This window comes from Poecilia reticulata, linkage group LG21 (genome assembly GCF_000633615.1).
Source record: "Poecilia reticulata strain Guanapo linkage group LG21, Guppy_female_1.0+MT, whole genome shotgun sequence".
Lineage (NCBI taxonomy): Eukaryota > Metazoa > Chordata > Actinopteri > Cyprinodontiformes > Poeciliidae > Poecilia > Poecilia reticulata.
In genome coordinates this window covers 5,574,593-5,592,018 of record NC_024351.1, presented here as the reverse complement: position 1 = coordinate 5,592,018, position 17,426 = coordinate 5,574,593, and the positions used below count along the sequence as shown (strand labels likewise).

The following is a 17,426-nucleotide window of genomic DNA, read 5'->3' as shown; positions in this document are numbered from 1 at the left end:
CACACACACACACACACACACACACACACACACACACACACACACACACACACACACGCGCAGAGAGACGTACTGAATGACTGCGTGATCTAGTTAGTGATAAGTGTTCAAGGATCACTGGGTCAAAATGAAATTAAATAATTTCTAACCCACTGACTGGACTCTGGACTGCTGGGTGTTTTTTTCTTCTCCTTTAAAGTACGGATGTTTCAAAGAACGATGACTCCATTTTGGAGCAGCAACAACAAAACACCAGAGCTTTATCACATCTCCCACCCCGGCAAAACAAAGAGGATGACAAATGTGTGCAGTGTGCCGTGTTTTTCCGCTCCGCGTCAGAGAAGAGAAAGGATGATGGTATTATATCCTTTTAATGCCACAGTTTCACAGTGATGATATTTCCCCTCATGACCAGATGTCTTTTGGATCTCTTATGTCATTAACAATGTCTTTGTGTCAGGCGCTGCTGATAGATTTTTTAGCTTGAAAGAGCAGGAAACCAACTTCATTTTTTATGCAAAACATGCTTGGAGCGCCAGGAGCACAAAAAAAAAAAAAATCAAGAAAAATGATCTGCTCTGAGATTAAATTAGAAAACTTGCATTTTCCTTTTTTCTAATTTACTTTTCAGAATGTGGTATATTTGGATTAGATATTGTTCTCTGTTTTCAAATAGTGGGAACCAAAATAACCTCCACGTTTGTGATGCAGTAGATAAGAGGTGGCGACTAACATGGAATCCCCAAGTGAAGTAAAACGGAAAATGTAAAATAAATGTAAACCGTTCACTGTTGGCTAAAACTGGGACAAATTTACACTGAACTAGGGCTGTAGTGATACAATAATCTCACGATACGATACACGATATTCTGCTCACGATACGATATATACTGTATTGCGGTATTCAGCAAACGATACAATTCGATACACTTTTGCGATTTCCTGAAAGATTTTAGCAGGACAGAGTGATTTTGGTGATATTTTGTGACTGTTACAGACTTGGATTGAATTAATTTAACTGAAAACTGATTAAAAGCACCAACTACACAATACCTGGTTCTGATTGGACACAGACTTAAAGTCGACAGCTGGACAAAATGAATCAAAGAAGTGGTGAGAAAACATGTTTCTTTTAGTTGAAACAGTACAAACTGTAGCTTACATGCATTTGTAAAGTAAATAAAGTGCACCAAGTACCTGCTCTGAATAGTTTGATAACTTTTTAACACTTAACATCTGAAGGAATCACTCGAAGCCTGATGACTGTATCACTCTCACGGCGAAGCAAGCAGTGAGTGAACAAGGTGACAGTTGGACGTTACGATACTTGCGGACGAATATCGATTTTTTTCTAGGAAAGAAAACATCGATACATATCGCAAAAATCGATATTATTACACAGCCCTACTCTGAACGTTTTGTTAAACCAGTTCATGCTAATTCATCATCTCAAGGTACTTCACAAAAAAAGTAATTTCATTTCAGTCCCACAAACATCCCAAATGTTTCAACTGATCTAATAATGAACTGAGTGAAGCTCATTACGGAAATGAGTTTATAACGTTTTCTATCAAAGGAAATCCAACAGATTGCTTCAAGTCCCTGACTAAAACCACTACAAAACAAATACATCAGGGGTCATGACCCCGACCCTTGGTTGAGCATACAAGCCATTCTTAATGAGTCAATTAAAAAGTGGCAAAATGGCAACAAAATCAGCAACAACAGCCAGTTTGTTGGTCAACACGTTGCTTTTAGTTATGATCAAGTCCAGTCTTTAAACTTTAGCAACATTTATAAATGTTTCTGCTTCCCATCATGGTTGTTAGGACTTACTGTCCAGTGATCGACGGAGCCCACACCAGCATCACGGCGCCTCTAAAGGAAAAACGTGCATAGATAATAGACGGATAGATACAACAGGAAACATGACTACACTGCAACTAAAACTGATACTAAATACAATCATCGTTACCAGAATGTGCAACATTTCAACTGCACAGGACGCAGAGGTGTACAATTTGTAATATTTATACTCTGTAGTTGCATTACAGGTTTTAGTCAAGCGGGAGCTTTAAAAACAAACAAAAWAAAACTACGATAAACTACAGTTTGTTCATTGAGCTTAAATAAACTRAAGATTTTTCCAGAGGGAGAAAACATGGAGCTAATCAGGAAGTGCCACAGAGACTGCGGTATTTTTCTCCTTTCTGTGCACTCCCCGGGTTCCTTGCTACTTATCTTAAACTCATGCATGACGGTGCACTTCTTTTGTCTTGCATGAAGTCTCAAACAGTTCTGGTTGCCATATCAACCTGCGGTGTAGCTCTGGAGGATGTGTTTGCTCCCCGTGCTGCATTGTCTTCCAGCTTGGATCTAATCCCTGCAGCGAAGCGGCTGCTGGATTTATAGACACTCGTGGAGCAGACGGAGGGAGGTTCCCCTGTTCACTGAGATAATAGCAGAGCACTGAAGTGGAGTGGTTTAAACACACACACATGAACACACACACAGCCTCTTAAGCTCTGCATGTGGCAATTATCTCTCCTCTCAGCAGCTTGTGGCATCTCCCCCATCTCCTGTCCTCTTCTCCACCTCGCCTTTAACTTTTCCTCTTCTTCCTCCAACATCTCTCCATCGCTCTGCATCCGTCCCCTCATCCCTTTCTCTGCATGCTGCATCCTCTCCCTTCTTCAAACACCACAAAGTAAAAGGAAGCTCAGTTTCCAATTCAAAGCAAAAACCCACAAATTTGATCTGCACTCATAAAATCAGCTGTTTTTAAATGAAGAGGGTTTGATCAACCACAATGCCTTCACTTCAGAGTAGGAGGCTGCTGGAGACCTGCACACTACAAAAACACTGAATCGTACCAATTATTGATGCTTAGCCTCTAATGCAAATATCTTAGTACATTAATAATCCTTAATATTGATGAAAAAAGTTCCACCAGGAGATTTTTACGATGTGACATGGACAAAATCACTTGTTTTATTTGGAATTTGTTCTTTTTTATTGATACAAAAGGAATTATTTACGTAAAAATAGTTCTTAATTCTTGCTGAACAGCTGCTTGTAAGTTAGTTTTGACTGATTTCAAATATATTTGCACTGTTTAGGCTCTAATTAGTGTTTTAAAATCCACACACTCTCTCCTTTTCAGCCAGAGTTGTCCACTGCTGCTCAGCATATCAGGGATGTTCAGCGCTTCCAAAACGACGTTTCAGTGGTTTAGAAGGCCGGGGATTCACTCCCAGATGATTGCCATCATACCACTAAATCAAAATGACACATTTTCAACTGTTCCTAAAAAGATGCAACCAACTCCAAGAACAGAAAGACACTTCTCTCTGTAATCTGGATACTTACAGCCTGCAGGCTTCAGGAAGAACGTCACACCTTCAACTACAAATCTTCCTTTACTCTTCAGGTGATCGTTTCCTCACTGGGAAAATAACAGACCTGCTGCAGCCGATTCTCCAAACCTGCTGTGCTTTTCTCTCCTAGCAATTTTCCTTAGACCAGTAATTGATGTCGCTGTGGATCGGTGCTGGTTTACGATGCTTAGTGACTGTCAGCTATCACTCAGGCTTGGCTTCAGTCACATTTATTCACAGTAGGTTAACATAAGAGCACTTAAAATGTCATTTTTCTGTTGCAATCAGAAGAAGAAGAAGAAGAAGAAAGCTGTCTTCTTAGATTTGGGCTTTTATTCATGAGAAGCTAAATATTTTTAACTCCAGTAAATTTCTTAATATTATAAGTGGAAAAAATCTGCCAATGCAACAAGCATTTTTTATCAACTCTTAAGAATTATTGACTTAAAACGAGCTCTGATGCCTTGATGAAAAGTTACTTATAGGTTAGTTTCGTCTTATTTGAGGTGTACTAAGATATTTATAGAAAAACTAGAAAAAAAACACTTGCTAAGATGAATGTTTGAACTTAAATTTGACTAAAAATACAGTTTATTTACCAGAAACATCAGAATTAACAAGAAGAAACAAAGATGGCAGCCGTGGTACGGATGGCTGGAGAAAGTTTCTGCTGTGGACGGATGCAGAGGAGAACTTGAACAGATGTGAAAGGTTCAAGCATTTTAAAAACTAGGAAGATTCACGAGTTCAGACTGAGAAGGAGAGTCTTGGGGGGAGAAAAAAAGTCTACTTTTAAATTACAAATTATACATCCTCAACTTTTCAGGCTTTCTAAATTTACATTGCTTCATTTTTTGCTCTTTCTAAAAGTTTCTGCACAACTACCTTGACTTTAAGCCAAGTTCTTCCTCTCGGGAACCCAGCCAGCGTGTAGGAAGCGGTGCAGAGGCTCTGCAATGAAAATGAAGGTGTTTGTGCAGCAGCTTCAGCCCAGAATCTCTGCAGTTTCTCGGATTTTGGTCCCGGCAGAGCATGAGGTGCCACCGTTTCCCCTGCCAAGAGCCCCGGAGACCCCAGCTACACGGTAACCGAGTTAACAGATAATCACATAACAGAACCCTCCTTCACCACACGCACACACACACACACACACACACACACACACACACACACACACACACACACACACACACACACACACACACACACACACGCTTCAGCCTTGTCCTATATGAGATAAATGAGCACCATCAGCCCCCCACCTCCCTGCTAACAGATGAATGTCTGTGTACATCCCTGGTTTTTCCCTCCTACACATCATTCTCACTTTTATAACACACACACACACACACACACACACACACACACACACACACGCGCGCGGGCGCGTACACACAAAGTGCCTTATGCCAGCCCAACAGTGAATTTCCCTCCTCTCTTAGCACAACAGATGATGCAGGCGCTCAACACAATGCTCGCTTACGCACATTAGCAATCCACATATGCACATGCAAAACCACTCACACTTGCACACGCATTCACACAGAGTCAGAGGCAGCAGGCGAGATATTACAGGAGAGGAGAGCCAATCATCTGGGGACGCATGTCCAAACAGCAGATGCACACCGTGATGAAGGTGCCAGTTACACTCAGAGGATTTGGGCTCCTATAGGAGACGGATCCTGGAGCCAGCTGTGCTCCTCACCAGAAACCGCTCGCAACTAATGACAGCTTATCAGAGAGTTTTAGTTCTGAGTCGTCATTTAGCCAACAAAATGTTTAGGGAAACAGATTTCGCTCAGTTCAGTTTTTAAAAAATGAATAAAAAACCTGATGAGCAATTTAAATCCTGTGAAGTGCAAAATCATAAGTCAGTAATTTGGGGCCTAATACTAACCCCAGAGGGACTCCATGTAAAAACCACAATGTTCTGGATGTAGAGAGATTTGGGCTGAATGAGGATTTTGACAGGTTTGTTTAAATATGAAACAAATACAATCAATCAACCAATCGTGAGAAGACAAAACCACTTCAAGTTCAAATTCACACTCATGTTAGCTTGAAGTTATTTCTACTCAAATATCCAGAAAGTAGCAAAACTGACAATAACATATTGTCTTCAGCTGAGTTTGTAAAAATCCTGACAGAACCAAATAATTTAATAAAATCATATTTACAGGGGAGTCCAGAGCTTTTTAGTTCCTCCTCTGTGGCTCTTAGCAAACGTGGCTAAAAATGCTGAAGACCTGAGCAATGTTTTAAAGTTAAAGGTAACTTAAAAATGCAGTTAGTTTAGCAAATGCAGAAAATTTCCACAAAAAAAATGACACTAATATTGTAAGTTTTATATTTTTAAGAAATTATTTTGTTTGTAGTTTGCAAACTATGCAATTTTTGATGTTTTCTAAAGAAAAAAAGGTGAATAAAAATGTTTTGAACTATATAATATTAGAAATAAAATTGTTCTTCATTTAAAACATAATTTTATTTTGAAGAGTCATGTCACACTGTGGCTTTAAGTTGTTCTTGATTAGCAGAAATAAAAGCCAGATTTACTCTCAAGTTACACGGGAAAAGCAAACAAATAAATAAACATCTAATACAACAACAGCAGAAAATCCAAGAGTGATTACTTTTAAAGTTGCACCAGAATCCAAAGGTTTGTATAAAAGTTGTGTTTGTGGATCCTGAGTGGTGTCAGCGCACACACACTGGACCTCTGCACACTTTCCACAAGTGCCTGGAAGTATTTTATCTCTCCTAATAAGACGAGGCGGATGCTGTCAAAGCGACAAGCTCCTTATCTTCCCGCTGAGCGTCTTTCAAACAGACGAGAACGACGAGCCGCTAAGAGGATTTCTGTTTTGGTTGAAATTAATTTCTAAGCGGACAGATGGATTGTAATTTTCTGTTTTCTGTGTTTGTTTCTGTAATCAAGTTTTGTTTTGGTGGAGAATAATTAGAAGTTGAGTAGTGTTTGAATGTGTGTGTGTACCTGCAGGAAGCGGTGTTTGTTTATGCCTGCAGGCTGCTGGAGTTCAGCTCCTCTGCGTACTGATAAGCTCTCATCTTATACACTGCAGTCCTGACAGATTCATACATCAAACTGTGCAGTTTGGTGGTAATAAAAATATCTGTTCTGAGGTCACCTTATCAGAAAACGGTTCAGGAAATCTGCTTCAGCACAAACTCCATCTGAGGTTTTACATCTTGACTTTTCCTGCTTATCCTGTGTTTATATGAGGAGGGGGCGCTGTTGATAAAGCTGAGGGTCGCGTACCTGTAGTGGCGCGTGTCTCTCAGCGCTCGGTCGCTGGGGATGCGTTCGCTCTCTCTCTGGTTGAAGGCGTACAACGTGTACGGATCGTCGCCGGGTTTCCAGCGCCGAGCGTTCAGGTAACTCCGCTCGTCAAAGCCCTCCAACATGTCCTCCCACTCCGCATCGGAAATCTGGAAAACAGGCAGCAGGTCAGAGGAAGAACTGAAAACAGTATCAGGCTTGGTCCATCTCTTCACAAAACATTGATTACTGAGGATCTGCAGCAGAAAGAAAATCACAGTTTGTTTAGATATTTACATCTGGAGTCATTCATGAAGATTCTCAGCCAAAGATTAGAAACACTTTTTCTTTATGTTTGCATATCTAAACATATTATTTATAACAGAGGCACAGTGGTCACCATTAGAGATTCTTTAGTTCTTCAGTCTTTAACTGGATTCCAGTAACCAGGCTCAACTTCAGCCTCGCTGCAGTAAAATGAACTTTTTCGTCCCACTGGTGAGTATCCACTGGATGCTTATTCAGCAGAATATATTTATAATTATATTGTTTTATTGTGTCAGTTTGTTGTCTTATTTTTTTTATCATATTTGCACATATCTTATAAATGAATGTGCTGCATAGGGATTAAGCTATTATTGATTTCAGATTTTGTAAATCACTTTGGTCATCAAAAGTTGTCCTAAAAGAAGGAGTTAAACTTCAACTTGGGTTTATTTCAGATTACTAATCTCTTATTTATAATTCAAAGAGAAAAAAAAAAAACAGCCATAACACAATTATGGAAAACAGTTTAAACAAAAATAATGAAATCCACATGAAAGCCACATTGTTGCAGTACATAGAGTATGTTATCTTTACCACACATAGATTCAATTAATTAACACTGAACTCACCCTGTGTAACACTGCATAATTACACTAGAAAGCAAAACAATATTTGTGCAATTTAAAGGACTTAAAGGAGCAAAAGGAAAAGTGTTGTTTGGTTGAAATGTGAAGTATTAAGTCTGGCTGCAGAGTGACATTCTCTTTGTTTCGCTCATCATCACAGTGGATGGAAAATGTGAGATTTAGTCATAAATGTCACATTCTGAGAGTCAGATAGTGTCTACAGTATTGGTCCATCTGCTGTTGCTCACATTTAAAAGCATGTGAAGCTTTTAGAGGTCATTTCACCAGAGGAAGATTCAGGCGCTCTTCACCGTTTAACGAGATGAATGCAGGACTTTAGGTTTCCATCCTCATTCTCCTCTCTGCGTTTTAAAACTAACTGCTGCACTTTGTGTTTGGGTTCTGCCTTCACTGAGGCTGTACACAGAATATTAAATCGTTGTTTTCCAATCACATCTCTTAAAGTTCAGGTACAAATGTGAATCTGGGACATTAACATTTGGTAGAAAACAGAGTCAAAATGTGATTAAATGTTTGTTTTAGTGAGTTTCAGATATTCTGCTGCAAATACTGAGAGACTTTAAAAACAATCAACTGAATAAGGAGTTTGGGTTCAGATTTCTAGCCAGGAAACTAAAATATCTAAAAGCTGCAGTGAAGGTTAAACAACCATAATGTATGCAGGGATGTAGAATAAGTAATTTTTTGTCTCACTGTGGGAAATTCAGGTGCAACAGCAGCAAGTCAAAGTGGAAGCATGCAGATGTACAGAGGTAAAAAATGTATATATATGCAAGTCAGATAAGGATAAGGCCAAATTTACAACCTGCATACTTTTTACTTTTGTTGGTGAGGAGACTGCAACGATGTATGCAACTAATTTTCAGTTTTAGAAGTTATTTAAGTTGTATGATTCCAGTTTGGGAGTTACATTTGATTATTTATGAGCCTAAATAAGGATAATTTAGAACTAGATTGTTCTACAAACAACCCAGAGGTTGTAGAACAAATAACAAAATAATCATTTTGCTACAAATAAACAAATGATGAATCAGTAAAACGTCCCTTCAGCCTCGTTTATGAACAAAATCTGACATCTGTCCCTTAAATGAGACGAGAATTTAAAAGATTATGATGTTTTCTTTTCATCTTCACTCAAAAACCAGGATGGTTTTTACTAAAATTTGCTTTAGAATCAAATGTATCGATTAACCAAAATGGAGAACAACACAATAATCAAACATGAAGCTTTTAAGCACTAATATAGCAGTTTAAACCTGATTAAATCCAGTGATTTAAGCTAATTTCCCTGATGTGAAAACATTTCCACACAGTGCAAAGCGAATCCAGACAGCAGCCAATCCATCAAGTTTACCGACATGTCACCTTTTAAATTCCTTCTGAGATAAACTCCTAAATGCTTTTCTATCAGAACTTCAAAAAGTAAAGCCTGTGAACTTGAATTACTTGCAGAATAGTAATTTATTGCATTGTAATATCTTTTCCCCCCTCAGGTGACAGAATATCCTTGAACACTATGATATTATTTTCTGCAGTGCCACAAAACAAAACCGTAATTTTTCAAGGTGAAGTGTTGTGTGTGATCATTCCCAGAGTTCAGATGAGACTGAGTTAGAGCCTGGAAGGTTTGAAATCATCTCGAAATCCTGCACACTGCTACACTTTGGAAAACAGACCTTGGTAATGAAAAACATATGCAGGGTGTCGTTAATAGGCTGGAGCCTGCTTTTAAAATGCTAATCAGGGAAGCTACGCTCTAGTTTTAGCAACAGTAAAGCCACTGATTCTGCAGAAGTGCCAAGGAGTTTTTCTTCCTCATAGAGGAAAATGCAAAAACGAAATAAATCGAGTTCATCTCCAAACAGCCGGCTGTGAAAACACGAGGTGGCATTAATTAGAAAGCAGAGCTTCAGCTGGACTTTCTCTGCTCTGACCGGAGTGTGTGTGTGGTTTCAAATATAATCTACCGGATGCTATAGGAGCACGTTTGCATGCAGGAGAGGGTGTGTGTTTCTCAGCTGTGTCTTTGCCCGTCTTGATGAGGAGGAAGTGTGTGTTTCGGTGTGTTTTTGTGTAATGCATAAGAGAGAAAAGATGTTTTTGAGGGTGAGACGTATAAAAAATGTGTTCTCTCCTGCACTTTCCGGATCATAAACACAACACAGGAGCTTCGGCTAAATCCCCTGGAGGCCGTATTTCTCCCCAACGATCACACACTCTGGCATATAAAGGAGATGAATGGACACACACACACACACACAGAGACACAGGGTCAGAGCTGCGATGGTGTGTGTAACAGAACAACATTTACGGTGAAACAGCTGTGTGGATGGAGGGATGCAGCAAACGACTTCTTTATTTTACTATAGTCCTGCTCCTGCTTTCCCTCCATCTTCTCATTATTCAGCCGTACGACTTGCTGATGCGACACATTGTCTAAATGGGGCCATTAGAGGGCTGAGAGTCGGAGGCCGTGTGTGTGAAAGTGAATGTGTTATTCCGTGTTGGCGCTTCTTCCCCTGGTGGCTGTAACAACAAAGCATGAAGAACGAGACGAAGAGGGGAGGACAGGAAGAGGAAGACATGAGACGAGACAGGGGCTAATGAGGAAGAGGAGCGGTGACAGAGGGTGACGAAGGAGCCACATGGTGGGGGTGCAGCGCCTTCCAATCCTGGGTTTAAATCTCTGCTGATGTGTTTCGATGTGTTATAGTTTCTTCCTTTCCATGCATGCATGATTTGTGCAGATTGACAAGGAAAAGCCAAACTTTGAGGTCCAATGCAAGTGCAATGTGAGAAGCAAAACATACTTTGTACCTCTGCTCATCTGAAGCAAAATGTCCACAGAAGAAATTAGTAAGCAAAAGATTAAAAACATGAAGAACGTTCCACTACCAGTAGTTACAATTATCATCCCAAAGGTCTGCTTGGACACAATCAAGCCAGTGATAAATGTTCCCAGTTTGGGGCCAAGAGGCTGAAGCTCAGAGAGGTGAGGACATTGGGAAGGAAAATAGTTAAAGGGGAGGATCATCATCAGCAACACTATTAAACGTTTTCCTGATATCATAAGACTGTATGGATTATGTATAAACTGGAGTATTTGGGCCAATACATATCAAAGTAAAAATGTAGTAATAAGACCACGGAGGACTAAACTCAGAAATGTCTAGTTTGTTCAGATATTTACAAGACAAACTTCCCTGATGTCAAAGCCGTAAATCTGTGAGGAAAACCATAAATGTAGAATGTTTAAACCATCTGCAACAAAGAGAAGTCCTCTGAGGTCTAAGTGGTAGATTTAGAAGATCTTTTCAAAGTGGAAACGGTTTAAATGATTCCTGGGTCTGAACATGTTGCAGCTTCTTCGCTCTCAGGTGTGTTTCCTGAATCCCGTTCAAGACGCTCAGAGTCTTTTTTATGCTAATTTCAGACTTTACAGTTATGTGAGAGAATATTTCAGTTCTAATATTGTAACTAACACTTTAATCATCTTCTTTTGAGGCAGTTTAAAAACTTATGCACTTGAGAAATACAAAATCCATGTTTCTTCTTGAAAATGTGTGAAATTAATTTACTTTTGTAGCAGGAATTTTCTCCTCTGTTGCCAGTTTTTCCCCCAATCATCTATAATGACCCTAATACTCATAATATGAGTGACTAAGAAATGAAACAAAGAAATTATAACAGAAAGAGAGACAAATTGGAAGATGAATGGGAAGCAGAAAGGATTAAATAAAAGGGAGAAACAAACAGAAAAGATCAGAAAACTGCAAAGAGAAAAACTGGATCATAGAAAACCTGTAAAGGAAGGAGAAAGATGAGAGCTAACAAGAAAACAAGCAATAAAAGATATGATGGAGAATTAATTAAACTGAATCCACAAGAGGATTAGGTAACAGGAGGAAAGAAATGAAAGAGAAGAGCAAAAACAGCTGAAAGAGACTGAAAATGTGGACAAAGAAAGAAACGGAGAAACAGTTCAAACAGAACAAAGCAAGGATGAGGAGGAAAGAAAAGATGGAAACCAAGAAGAAAGAACGATTAAGCTTCCCTCTATTTAACACACACCTGCGGCCGCCCCGCCACTGCATGATTTGTTTGTGTCTCGTCTCGCTAGGAGCTCAGGAGGAGCTGCGTTCAAGGTCCAATCCTATTTACAAGACACAGACACACACACAGCGTGTCTCCTTAATGCGCCGTGGCATCCTCTCAATGCCTCTCACGGCCGCTAACATGAACACAGACATTCAATTAACAGACCTGAGGCACCGACCGCCGGACAAACGGCCTGGGCCTCTGCAAGTGTGTGTGTGTTTTACCACCAGGGAAACCTATTAATTCATCCAGACGAGACGGACTGATACATTAGAATTATAATGAGAAAGTTGAATCCAGCACACCCACACACACAGCCAGGTGTCACGGTCAATGCATTCGCTCTGACAGCTCGCAGTGGAGAGAGACAGCGGGGAGGAAGACACAGAGAGGATGCAGAACACAGAGAAACCGGCGCATTAACACGGGAAGACACCGGATTCCCATCTACTACTTCCAAACATTTCAGTAAGGAGGAATCATGAGCTGTCAGGTTGCATCTCTGGGCGGGTTACATTCAAGTTACATTCAAAACGTCCCCGTTTTCAGCAAACGCTGTATTAAATATTACTACATCCTGTTGTATTTGAATGACACAGTTAGGAATCAAAGCTGGATCGAAAAGTAAAAGGCACATTCTCTGATCCAGACTCACTGAAAACGTGTTTCTGACAAATTGGGTGAAAACGCCACCTGAATTCATCAGATGAGGATTAATGGTGTTAARACGGATTATTTACTCACTGTACAAATATTTGAGTTAGTGCATTAGCAAGGGGGGGGGAGGAAACATAAATACAGGATCAGTAAACATCATGGATTTCAAAAATCCACAAACTGCTTTGCAGATGTAGGACGAGGTAGTAAATCACTGAAAAGATGAAAAACTGGCTTATTCAGTGGAAAACACCTGCATGACATGTAAATGTTGAAAATAGACTTTTTATTGAACCCCGCTGAGAATAATAGCTGTCAGTCCGAGTCCCACATTAAAATTTAAGTCTATTTTAAYMTCCTTACACTATTAATAATGACACAAAATATCTTAAAATGTGGTGGTTTATCGTGTCATCTGTAGAAATCTCTGAACAGAGCAGGAAATGCAGCATAAAAAAGCGGCAACAGCTCGAAAATGATTGTCAGAAAAGTGAGTGTTGTTAAATCTGCCATGCTCTGAGGGTTTCATGGTTCCAATTTGAATGTTGTGTTTCAGTTTGCTGGTTTTTAACGTCATAATCTGTGTTATGTGTGTGTTAATCTTACCTTGTTTCGGTTTTTATTTTATCGTTAAGTACAAGGCTTTCTGGATTAACTGCTTTTGAAGCGTTCTTGATTTTTGTGCAGCGTTTACTGACAGCAGGGAAAAGGAGACGGAGGACAGAGAAAACCTGCAGCAAAGACCTGCAGGTCTGGAGCTGAACCTTCTCTACCATGTCACATCCGTCCGGTTTTTCTTTTAAACAGAAAATGAGTCTCACGTCTGAGACTCGGATCACTTGTAAAGTCGCTCAGACGTCGGCCCGGTCCCAATCCGCACACCTCCACCCTGAGGTCCTTCATCACTTCGTTCCTGCTGAGGGGTTTGAGCTCGTGTGACGTTTTGAATTAAAAGCTGAAAATATGGCAGCGCTCACCAAGCGAGCTGCGTCTGACATATAAAAAAAAAATCAGTTTTCAAATGTGACGCATTAGAATAATTTTTGCTTCACTCTGCTGTGCACGTGAATCAAATTCTGAATTCTGCTCTGTATTCAGCAAGTCATAACAAACCAAATTTAAACAGCTAAATTTCTCCTGCAATGACTTTGTAAATCAGTAACAGATTTAAAATCCATTACTTGCTGTAGACGTGCTGTCAGTTTTAGTAAAACAGCGACCGGTCTCCAACACGGAGGCGCTGGTGGATGATGTAACCCGTAACGTCAATTCTACGATTTTTACAAGCTTGTACTTCACAGAGGGGAGTAGAGTCACTATTGGGACGGGCCAAAGACTCAACTGGGACTGACGGGTTTGGAACGAAAGTTTTGTGAATGACCTTTAACCCTATGGGTCAAAGCAACCTGTTCATGTCATCTGTGATCAGATATATTTCTCCCACTCTGCACTGATTCAAGAACAGACAAGAAATAACGTCATTTTAATTAGACTTGGGTATGAGGTGATGCTTTAGCTTACAGTTTTAATTCAAACAAGAATGACCAGGTATTGATAGTTTAACCTCATCACTGCAACATTTTAGGCAGATAGATGGTATCAATGTGATGATGCATCATTTCAGTCATTAGAGTTGAGACTTGTAATCAAAGACGAGGGAAAATCTCCTCCTTTATCTTTTTGTCGTCTCTCTTTTCCAGGAGGAAATGCGGCTGCTCTCCACTCTCATCTTACAGAAYCACAAATGTGAGTTAAAAATATTATTCCAGCCTCTGGGAGCTGAAATGTAATTAACACGTCGAGGGGAAACGGGATAAAAWAGAAACTTGAAACTTCTTTTGGGAATCCTGGACACGAGTCAGCAGGGTTTCAACCACCATTATGAGTCTCTTCTTCCTGGAATTTAATAAAAATAAAGGGGCAGAAGACACACTAAGCTAAATTTCATAGTCATTTCTGTTCTTAATGCTTAAGCCATTTTGTTGGGTATGTGGTTATAGATTTAGMCAGYTCAGAGTCTGACTATGCTCCAGAATTACCAGCTGCTTTCCGTTGTTCTCCTGTCGGCATCAGGCGTCTCATATTTCCAGTGAGGCTCTGCGTCACAGCTTGTCACAGCGATTCAAGTGCAAAAGGCAAAGAGCTGAAGAATTAGAGAGGAAGGGCGACCGCTACTAATGAGAAAATTTTCCTTTGAAGACGTGTTTGTGTGTAAAAGGAGAGGAATTATAGCTTATTGTGCACAATGTGGAACAACCAAATGAAACAGAGATCAGACAAAAATCTATTTCTGTAAAATCCTGATCCTGCATCACGTTAAAATCGGCGCCAGATGATGGATTACCTATTACAGCCCAGACATAACTCCTGTGTGTCTGTGTCTTTATTATCTCCCGTTTGGCTGCACAGCATGAACACACAAACACACATGTGTCATCCCCTCTATTATATTGTGATGAATCACCTTTGTAATGACTGTAATAAAGCATCAAAACAAGTCTTATTTCTATTAGTTTGCTTCTGTTGCTTAAAGGCAAATTAAAGTCAGAGAGATGGTGGTTATCAGGAGGAGGAGAAATTTCCTCCAGGTCATGAACTCTAAAATGATCAGACCAAACAGAAACTCCCCTCTCAACGCTACGGATGGTAACAACCTTAAAAGGAGTGAATATTTCATCACAGCAGGATAATTTACATATATGAACAAATCAATTCCATTGTAAAGAAAGAAAATGTTAAGATGGAGGCATTTTTATAATCAAAAGGTACAAATATCTTGCTTTAAAAAATTATATCAAGAAAAGTTTCCATCCACTTGAATCCGCACAAATATTTTAAACATTTAAAGGCTTTGCAACCAGAGGGATGTTTGAGTATTGCAGTTTACCTTTTAGGTTTCCTGTGGTATATTATATAAAAACTAGAGGTGTGCCGATCGATCGGCCACCGATCATAATCGGCCGCTTTCCGTGAAAAAGTGTATGATCGGTGATCGCCGATCATTGGCTCTTGTTGCCGATCGCCTGCATCTCATTTCGCAGCCTGCCTGTGCAGCTGGTCTCCTCTTTCCTTCACTCTGCGCAAACGCAGCAACAAATCCTAAGCAAAGCGATGTGGAACTATAACGCACTGAGTGAATGGGGACGTTTGCGTGTTGCGGTGGAAAATTGAAGCACGAAGCAGGTCATATGGGGTGAAGCAGGTCAAAATGCATCAACACAACGAAGCTAATACGACATAAAAACAATGTCATACTTGACGGAGTTAGGCTACATCGAGGCTCACTGCAGTAAAAAAGACATATGGAGGATCAGATAGCAGGTAAAGCAGCGCACAGCTACAAACACTCACCCGGATTAGCATGAAGGTCAGAAAGCTAAACAAATAACCCGCAAAATTATTAAAGTCTTCGAGCTGTGATATAACCCTGGTTCTGCTCTCGCTGTTGAACCGCTGCTACGCTACAGGTAGTAATATTTCACAGACGGAGCGCCGCTTCTGCTCCACCTGGTAGTGACTCTCACACCGAACCTCTGCTTAAAGCTGCAGCATCTAACTTAAAAAAAATACATTTTACATACGTATTAAAACTTTCGCTATCCTAACATGAGACAGATAATCTCTGAAAAAATAATCAATCTCCTCCCTGCTCTGCATAATTACTCCGCTCAGTCAGAAACAGCCACTCAGAACTAGCAGTGATCAGCTAGTCGCCATGCTAACAGGAAGTTTTCATTCAGTAACTCTGGATTGTTTATTGTAATGGATCCTGTATTTGCCTTTGAATGTTTTATATTTTTTGTCAATGTTGAGAGGTTTTATTTTGGCTCTTTGCATTATTTAGCCTCTTCAGAGCCTCCATATGTTTTCAGTCTGTTAAAGATAGTATTACTGATAGCAGGACAATTTGCACAATGCCTGTTTTGTTTAGTTTTCTTCTTGGAAAAAGTTATTAAAAACAAGTTTTTGTCTAAATTAAGGTGAATTCATGGTTCCTTTTTCCACATAATGTAACCGGTAGTGTTTATGATTAAAAAAATAATAGCTATGTGATCGGTATCGGTGATCGGCCCTCATGGGTGATCGGTATCGACAGGAAAAAACCTGATCGGCACATCTCTAATAAAAACCAAAAACATTCTAATCTACAAATAGTTCCTGGTTGTTAGAAAGATGCTTCATAAACATTTCTTCTCCCGGTGAATAAATGTACTTAAATAAAATGTAGATTTTTTTTCAGTGTGAAATCAAGCCACTGCCATGAGGCATGAATTCATTTCCACATTTTTTCTTTCGTTTACCAGGGTGGCAATTAATTTGGCAGTTGCTGTAAATAATGTATGAGCAAGACGCTGCGAAGCATTTGGTTTCTGAGTAGTTTCATTGGTAACAATACTTTCAAGCCATTTTGGCCATAGGAAAGGAAATCTTTAAAGGATATTTTGTATGAAAACGGCAAACAAACTAAATCATGCTTAGATGCTAAATATATTTTGAGCCGTGCAAAATACACAAGCAACAAGAAAAATGCTCTGCAGAAATGAGGCAAACACATGAATATGGATTTTAGCAGCGGATTAAGCATTATGTGGCAAAAGCTGGAAGTGAAATCCTTAATTCAAAAACCGCACAGAGATAAGCATCCGGACGACAGATTATACAGGCTAAAGAAACAAACAAAGGAAAGCGGAGATGGGTGGGATTAGTCACACCGGGGTCAGACGCTGAACAAAACATCAGAGCTAGACGAACTCACAGCGCGACACAACTAATTTACCCGGTTTCCTCCCTAAACCTGGTCTCTGAAGCTTGCCAATTAATTTTCATGTTGTTTTATGACAATCTTGTTATCCCAGAAAACGGCAAACTGCTGTGTAAGATAACGTTAGATCTTTAGATCAGTGTCAGAGCGGCGCCATCGCTCTTTGTAGTTCAGCTCTCTGAAGAGATGCAGCAGAGATTCACCAGTGATGGTGGATCTTTGCTTCATGTCACATTTAATCAGACGAAGCAGAACAGGCAAAAAGTTTATTTCACAGGGAAACTCTGCTGTTGTTATGATTAATATGACTACAAAAAGCATCACCGGACAAATTTATT

At 39.8% G+C, this 17,426-nt stretch overlaps 1 protein-coding gene across 1 annotated transcript in view; it reads right to left on the bottom strand.

Moving 5' to 3' along the window:
• The window catches only part of galnt14 (UDP-N-acetyl-alpha-D-galactosamine:polypeptide N-acetylgalactosaminyltransferase 14 (GalNAc-T14)), a 142,894-nt gene that overhangs the window by 106,595 nt on the left and 18,873 nt on the right, over positions 1-17,426 (bottom strand). The window contains exon 2 of the mRNA XM_008397341.2: positions 6,658-6,827. Within this exon, the coding sequence (XP_008395563.1) occupies positions 6,658-6,827 (170 nt within the window). The remainder of the gene's footprint in view (positions 1-6,657; positions 6,828-17,426) is intronic.